Below are 8,816 nucleotides of genomic sequence, written 5' to 3'. Positions count from 1 at the left end.
ATAGGAAATGGGAGAACAATCTAACAGTATCTTTGCTTTCATAAAAGTGTAATTACAGAGGAAAGAAAATATAACTAATATTACTATAGCTTTTTTTTCATTACAGAAATATTTTATTAAAAACTTCTGAGTTATGCATACGAGTAGACTGTTGATAGTACTTTTTTTTTAGTTAAGGCTCTAAACACAGTGGCATTCTTAGTATATCTCATTACAAATCTCATCAGCCATTACAAGCATTTAAGGAATGTTCATTCCACATGCTTAGATCATCAACCTTAATGCTTTAAACTCCCAGCAACTGAAAAGCCTATAAATACAAGGCTAAGCAAAGTTTAATACTGACCCCTACAAAAATCTGGAAAAAAGCAGAAGAGTGTGTGTGTGCGTGCGTGCGTGCGTGCACAAATTCTTTTCTTGAAATGCTTTAGCTTTTACAGGACAAAATGCACTGTTCATCTAGGTAAACCTAAAGCAAAACTTCGTGAGTGTTAATACAGTGTTTTGGAAAAATGAGAATATTCATACATCAGGGAACAATAGACACAATTAATGGAATTTATCATAAATTGAAAACATTTTCCTCCCAACTTGTACATTAAAATCCATCACGATTACACATGTTGCTCTCATAGGCAATTTTAGGAGAGTAACCAAGGACTGAATATGCATGAAAATGGATGGCCATATCAGTGACCCGTCCGTGTAAGAGCTGAGACATTTTAGCAAGGCACAATAAATATGTCTGCACTACCATCATTCATATTTTCACTACTTTGTGGATGATTACAGGATGAAAACTCTAATTCCAATACAACTTCATAACCAATCAAGGAGAGTAAACAAAATAAATAATTAAAAAATATACGCTGACATTAAAAATGACTGACTACATCTTACATACTGCTGCGGTTACTTCTGTTGGGCCTACCACACAAAAGTCATTGCAAAATAAGTTAACTAGCTAACACAAGGATAGCCCTCTGACACTGGCAAATTCTCAGGTATTATAGCGCTATGCTGCCACAAGCATGATGTCAGTGCCGCACAGTCACTCCCTGGCTATATCCACCAGAAGGCTTGGACTCTCGCATGAAGAAGCAGAGATGGCTTGAAGTGATCATCACGCTCCCTTCCTACATGTGCATCCACATGCTCCCTTCCTTCCTTCCAAACACAAAAACAGTCAGCCTCAATGTGAATACTGTAATCAAGCATTTCCTTAACTGGCACACAAAATAACACTTATAACAGAATGCACTTCAATTAAATTTTACTTTTCATTAATTAAAATATGGATGCTTTTTAAAAAGTAACTTTCTGCATTCCCTGCCCCCCATTAGGGCAAACAAACCTCACATTAGTTGGTTTCATATTTATTCCTAGTTGCTTCGTAGACATTTTTATTATGAGGTTGTCAGGCACTAGCTCCTGGAAAGAATGTAAGATATAAAATACCCATATATTACAGAAACTTATACATTAGACTCTGATTTTTAATGGCTTAATTTTACGTGTCTACTTTTTATGACAAGATGCCCTGATTTTACAATGACTTCATTTTATATTTCTACATTTTAGACCTCAAAGGCAGACAGTTCATTTTAAATTAAACAGATGACTTGTGATTGTGGAAATACCTGATTCAATGGAGTATACAATCTCTGCATTTTTTCCTTTGTCCTTATCTAATGCTGTAACTTGGAGTACTGCTGATCCAACAGCTGCTGATTCATACACCCGTCCTTCATAAGAAGAGCTGGTGAACCATGGAGTATGATCATTTGTGTCACTTACATTAATGACAATTCTAGCATAGTTGCGCTTGACAGGAACATCCTGATCTCGTACCTAAAACAATTAACACATTACTAATAATCAACACCATACTACTTTAATCCCATTACTAATACAATTGTAGGAGCTCATTACACTCAAAAGAACTGTTAATAACTTAGGCTTTGCTCACTATTACTTAAGAAAATGAATTACTCAATGTACACAGTTAAATGTGAGCATAAATTTTTATAGGGTTAGGGCCTCAACATGTTACAACAGCTTTAAACTGTAGTGAGAAAAAAGGGATACATGCAATCTTCTGTAAAGTAATTGGTATGACTGCTTACCATTACTGTGAGAATATGTTGGTGCATGGCCTCATGATCCAATTTTTCAGAAATATAGAGAGAGCCTGTTCCAGGATCCAGGCGAAATTTCTTGAGGCTGATGGGATCAGTGCTACTCTGCATTGTATATATTAGTTTATTCTTCTCATCCCTGTCTGTTGCAGTAACTTGCAAAATTTCTGTCTCTGGCACTGTCTCTTCAGATATAACAACTTCATATTTTGAGGTGGAAAACTGGGGCCTGTGGTTATTTGTGTCTATCACTTTGATGTACACCTGAAATGACACAACAGAAAAAGAGATGATGCTGATAATATTAGTGACAAGTACAGAACAATGTTGGGCACTAGAATATAAAGTGGAAATCTTTTTGCAAGGAGGGAGATTATCTTTCTAAAAAAAATATTGGAAAGCATATGTCCAAGCAGTTGAAAGTACTAAAAAAAAGAAGTCTCATAAATGGAAACGTTTGTGTTTAGACTATATAATTAACAGATGTTTAAATTACCCTTTTGTAACTATACTTCTGATATGATGATGTTGGTGTGGGTAACTGCATGTGAGAAGATTTGAATTTTTTGAAAAAGTGTTTGAAAAAAGTCATGCAGTTCTTCCTTGTGCTTCTTATGAAACAAGAGAGGGTAAAGCAGCCACAATCCTCTCCTCCAGTCCCTTTAAAATTCTAAGCAATTTGCTAGCCATGGAACCCAAAAGAGCAGGGATGGAAGGCAAGTCATAAGATCCATAGGCTGCAATATTCCCAAAGAACCACAGTTAATGCAAAGCAACTTCTTCAAAGGTAAGTCATGCTTGGTCCTATTGGAAGTATCCATCAGGCAACATGTCCTCAGGATGCTGTGAAACCAGGGTAACACCCTACAAATATTGAAGTTCTTGAAGATGTGCTATTTCCACAATTCCATTTTAAGAAAGTATTTATCCTTGGATAGAAGATGAGATTCTTCTGGACTAGCAATTTCTTTGGCCCATTCTTGACTACCATAGAGAGGACATAAGGGATGAGAAGAGTGTGTGTGGGGGGGGAGGCTGTACATGTATGAAGAGAGCTCTATCAATTTTGCATATTTTAGGTATTAGCAAATCACCACCTCTGGAAAAAGCAGCAGAGGCTACCTGAGCATTAGCAAAATAGAATCTGATGCGACAAGGAGGATGAGCCTTTTTAGATATATGATGGAAAGTTTAAATACAGTCTGAAACTCACTTTGACAACCTTGGTAGGTGCCCTGATACCCTTTCCACAAATGTTACCATATGCATGTCTAAAGTGCAATGCCAGAACACCCCAGACAGGATTCTAGAGAGCACCCCTGTCCATTTAAACCCACTTGCACACTCCAAACCTGGGAATGCCTTGGTAAAGCTATTCCAGGGACTTCCCTTGGAGTTCCACTCTCAAGCACTTCGAAGACTTTATTTTGTAAGCTAGTTAAGGGAATGCTTGATTACAATATTAATATCTGACTCCTTCAGACCCTATCTTCAGAAGCAATCAAGAACTCCCCCAAAAACCCAGATGCCCTGGAGCGGCCTCATTGCTGCATTTCTGGCTTTGGAGCATGTAAAAGTTGGAGTGGGTGCATGAAGCATGCTTGGTAGCATTTGGCTGAGGGCCTGGATTTTGCCTACACTTCTAGCTGAAGTAATTGTTATCAGAAAGGCCATTTTCATGGACAGCTAACAGAGGAAGACAGTTGCTATGTGCTCAGAGAAGGATTTTATTAATCCTTTGAAAATTAAGTTGAGGTCCCAGGAAAGGGAAAGCTCTTGAACTGGTATCACTCAAACTGGAATTTAAGCCAAGTAGCATAATCAAATTATATGAAGAATGATAACAGAAAGGGACAAACTATGATATACACATTGTAATACAGAAACAGGGGTGAAGAGATTAAGATAGGGTCTGAAGGAGTTAGATATAAACAAAATGCTCTAAAGATATCAGAAGTTGAAAAGCTGCGAGTTAGCCTTTGGTTATCAGGAAATAAAAAAAAGCAATTGAGAAGAATATCTCTGCACAGCTAAATTATATTTTTCCTGCGTTAGTCACTGAGAACAATAAGGAAAACTACTGTTGGCAAGCAAAATAAAAGTGAGGCACTATCAAAGAGGTGCTGCGTGGACAGTTTATCAAAAATAAGTCACTTGAACTAGATGGTATCCCCCCTAAAGGTCTGCAGGAATTAAAAAATCAAGTAGATGAGCTGGTAACTATAGCACACAATATATTGTTAATATTAAGCATACTATAACTGGAAAGTATGACAGTATCATAGTTATTTTTTTTTAATGAGTCAGTAAGTGTGATCTTGGGAATTATAGACCAGCAAGCCCTATTTCAGTACCTGGTAAATTAGTTGAAAAAATTACATAGAGGGTTATAAAACAACTTGACAGCCCGATATAACAGGCACAAACTAGCATTGCTTGGTAAAGGAAAATGCTACTTCTCTAATCTATTAGAATTCTCTGAGGGTGGCAATGAGATAGAAGAGAACCAAATTATTTGGCCTTTCAAAAGCACTTTGATAAAGTCCCTCACAAGGGGTTGCTAAGGAAACTGGGGAGTTTAGTTTCTGTCATGGATTAGAAACTGATTAAGAGATAGAGAACAGAGTCAAGAGTAAACGACTAATTTTCAACATGGACAGAGGTTAAAAGTAGTGCCTCAGGATGTGTGGTACTGCCAGGTTTTAGTTTTAGTTTATTTTTTTCAAATATGCTTAGGGATTAATCTGACCAAGCAAAAGTCTAGGTTATATATGCATAGCTGTTAATTATTAAAACTGACTGAGATTAGAGAGAATTGTGGGTGAACTTCAGGATGATTTTAAAAAGCTAGGTTGTTGGGCCACAGAAGTGTCAATTTCATTGAGTGTAAACAAGTACATGTTAATGTACACCAAAAGGAAGGAGGCTTGGCTAAATATATACGGGTTCCAGCTTTACTGTGATCAAGTATGGGAAAACACAAGTAAGCAGAAGTGTGGATAGTTCAGTGAAATTATCTCAATGCATTCTTGTGATAAGAGAATTAAACAAGGGGCTAGTCTATCTTAGGGAATCGTTCAAGAACAATACGGGTGGAATATATAAGTAAATATACATAATTAATTTTAGTTATTCCAATTTCCCTCAACTGTATAATTTAGGTCCAAGACAAAGTACCTAGACAAAATATATAATTTATCTTTACGATATAAAATGTTTATTTGTATACCCTTACACTTCCTGAAAACAAAAACCAAGAACCTGATCAAATTAAAATGCAATATGCTTGTTTTAGGAATTACAGGAATAGGTCACAAAGGAGTTGGCTATGCCTGTTCTACATTTACCAGGGATTCCCCACCTCATGAAGGGAAATCCCAGCAGAAAAGACATGCTGGATTCCATTCTCTTTGCACTGCCTAACCACTGCAAAATTACAGAGTGTATTTGAGTATCTGGCCCAAGTATCCTGTGGCAGGGCACTGTGGGTGCCTGCCACTTTCAGAGCGGAGCCAAGCAGCCAGCAGGTGCTTGACTGCGGTGGCCATTTTAGATCCCTGGCTGCCTATATAAACAGAGCAGTTTGCTGCTGGTAGTAACATTGCCTGGCTGTAAGGCTCCATAACATCCTGGAGGCAAGGGCAGGAGCTGTAGGGGATGGCTTGGAGGCTTGTGGTCCTGAGCAAGGCATAAAACCCTGCTGGGAGCGGGTGGCCTGGTGGGGCTCTCAGTGGTGCGGGAGCCCCCAGGAAATGCTAGGCCAGTTACCACCCTTGTGAAAGGTGGGTACGGGCACCTTAACCCTAGCCCTCACCTTCGGGTGGGTCAAGTAACACCGAAGGTAGTTGAGGCCAGGCACAGCTGCGGTCACCTGAGCCCTGTGGGGTGTAGGACCATGAGGAAAGGTAGTTGGGGCGAGGCACAGCTATAGCCACCTAAGCCCACCAGGGAGGGAAGCCCGTGGCCCCAATGAAGGGGGTGGTGTGGAGCCCCAGTGAGGGAGGCAGAGATTAATAGCCCCAGCAAGGAGATGGCCCCAGTGAGGGGGTGGAGATGTAGAGCCCCGGTGGGCTCAAGTGGCTGTACCCATGCCTGGCCCCAACTACCTTTCCTCGGGGTCCTACACCCCACAGGGCTCAGGTGGTCAGTTGTGCCTGACCCCCACTCTTGCTCCTTGGGGTCTTGTACCACTCAGGGCTCAGGTGGCCACAGTGAGTACCCCCAAAGGTGCTCTACTACACATCCTCAAATACATGCAAAACACCAAAAGAAACTTGAGTTTTGTGGTGAGCCAGAATGGTCCAATCACCTTAAAAGTGGCAAACCCAAGTAGCAGGATGCTGATCGTATCATCAGTGTTTCTGCCTTTAACTTCCACTGGTACTACCAAAGGACACTGATGGAGAAGCTATAATACTAAGGTGTTACTAAAACAAAAGACAACTTTGGAGTCATCCATAAATAATACACTGCTGTGTTAAAGTTAATTATGAGCACAAATATTTCTGTGAAACTCCTTAAAGCCTGGGCACAAAATTACTAATAACTAAACCAATTAATTTCTCATTTCTGCATTCTGTATGTAGATTGGTGAGCTTGTATGCTAGTATGACTAATTAAACTGATGGGGCCAATACAGTGAGCAAATATTCACTTGCATAATTTAGGTTTGCACAACTGATTTGAAAAATTTAAGATCCAAAATTTATTTTGTCCCAATTAACAAAGCTTTGTAAATAAAACTGTAAGTTGCAAGATGCAGTTCTAATTCATTATAGCTATTCTGTGTCAGAAAGGCAACCCTACTTTCATAACAGGAATACTCATAGGTAGCAGACATGTAGAAATAAATAAAAATACAAAAATGGACCAAAATTTTTTTTGCCAGGTTTTCATATTCAGGTTCTTAGTGCAAAATTGTTCATGTCTTTACTTTCACACACACAAAACCTGGATGCAAAAATCAGCATGAATTTAGAGGACAGTGCAGGAAACTTGAGCTCATGTGTAAGTATAATACAAATAAACAATTTTTATCATATTATTTTAAACTGTAAGATGTAATACAGTAAAAACAACTATACAAAACAGCCACTAGGCTATAGATTACTTCTGTAGAAAAATATTATAAAATTGCTTTAAAAACATATTAAGGATATAGCTTGAGGGGAAAGAGGAAGATTACAGGAGTATACTATAGAAATGCTTGATTTTGATCAACCAGAAAGTTGAAGTCTGAAGCAAAACAATCTCAATCCAAGGAACATCAATTGATTTTATATAAATGGTATAAAAATGGCCATCTTGGATCACTGTCCTATGAACACATGCTGCACTGGAATCAGTGACAGCTATACTTGGAGAGCAACAGAATAGCATATCGAGAGCATAAAATCCTAGTAACATCACAGGTGAAAATGACATCAAGTCTTGTAATCTGTAACTTAAAATGATTATTTTCCTTTGGTATCGTCAGCTTGTATACTATCCTTTATTTCCTTACGTGGCTCTTCTCTTCTCTCACAATTATATTCTAGTTGTATTTAAATAGCTATATTCCTGCTCATACACAAACCTGCATTAAAAGCTAAATCTCTTAAAATAAATTAACCTTCTGTTTCTGTCTGCAAAGCATTTTGGTGGCTGCAAGCAAAATGCAATCAATGAGTTGTATTCTATCCTTCAATCGCAAATTGACACTGGTGCAAAATATATATATACATTTTACATAAAGCTAGATTCAACAGTTTGCTACTAGAAAGCAATAGGAAAATTGCTGCAATTAGCTTTAAACTACCTTAATTATTACCTCCATTTATTGGAAAAACGGATAGCCACAGCAATGACTGAGTGACTGAAGTTGTACATAGTATTTTTCATAAAAGCAAGTGAGTAGTTCACACATTTGTTCTTATTTTCCATGAATAATCTTTCCTATTCAAGTCTAAAACAGTATAATCCAAAATAGTTTGTATTTTGAACGCTTTTGATTTTTTTTTCAATGGTAATCTTTCCCAGCCATCTCCAATATTGCCAACATCATTACTGAAAGCCTAGAATTTATTTATTCTCACTGTGCATCATGCACTCAGCATTTAGATGTATATGAAACTCTAATAGCCTTCACACCTACTGCCTGGATATTTTTCAAGCAAGCAATTTAAATAAATTCATGAAAGAGTCAAATGCTCCACAGATGTTCATGGCCTGCAGCCAGCCTGAGCTTTGTAGTTTAGGAGTCAGTTTCAATAGATTATTTTTACATAATGAGACCATATATTTAGTTTATTATTTTTTTCTACAGACAAAAGTTTGATAAAAGCACACATTCTTGAAAGTTAAATTTAAGACTGCCTTGGAAAAAACGGTTAATCAAGGCTCATTAACCATTTAAAGTATTTCAAGTACTCAAAAGTATTTTGTAATCCATTAAAAACTGTCCATGGTGGTTTGTTACACTTAGCATTTTTTAACAAAGTTAGAATTTAGATTTACAAGTTCATTTATTTGTGCTAGTTACCTAACTAACCATAAGTTTTTATAAAAATACAACACACCTGGAACATTTTAACTATAATCACTATCTAATTGTTGTGATTGTGTTGGGTTGATCATAGAAAAATAGGGCTGGAAGGGATCCTCAGGAAGTCATCTAGTCCAGCGTTTCTCAACCTGTGG

General features: G+C 37.7%; 1 protein-coding gene across 7 annotated transcripts in view; it reads right to left on the bottom strand.

Annotated features, from left to right (window-relative positions):
• Positions 1-8,816, bottom strand: part of FAT1 (FAT atypical cadherin 1) — a 191,980-nt gene that overhangs the window by 51,544 nt on the left and 131,620 nt on the right. For all 7 annotated transcript variants that reach the window (XR_002099211.1, XR_002099212.1, XR_002099213.1 and 4 more), the window contains exons 8-9: positions 2,127-2,402; positions 1,641-1,851 (exon numbers count right to left, since the gene is read on the bottom strand). Coding sequence is in view for 4 of the 7 variants with exons in the window: in XM_019525941.1 (XP_019381486.1) it covers positions 1,641-1,851; positions 2,127-2,402 (487 nt within the window). In the remaining 3 variants the exon portion in view is untranslated. The remainder of the gene's footprint in view (positions 1-1,640; positions 1,852-2,126; positions 2,403-8,816) is intronic.

Source organism: Gavialis gangeticus, unplaced genomic scaffold, assembly GCF_001723915.1.
Source record: "Gavialis gangeticus isolate Ggan-Ray unplaced genomic scaffold, GavGan_comp1, whole genome shotgun sequence".
In the NCBI taxonomy this organism is placed as follows: Eukaryota; Metazoa; Chordata; order Crocodylia; family Gavialidae; genus Gavialis; species Gavialis gangeticus.
This window is presented reverse-complemented; position numbering and strand designations above follow the sequence as displayed.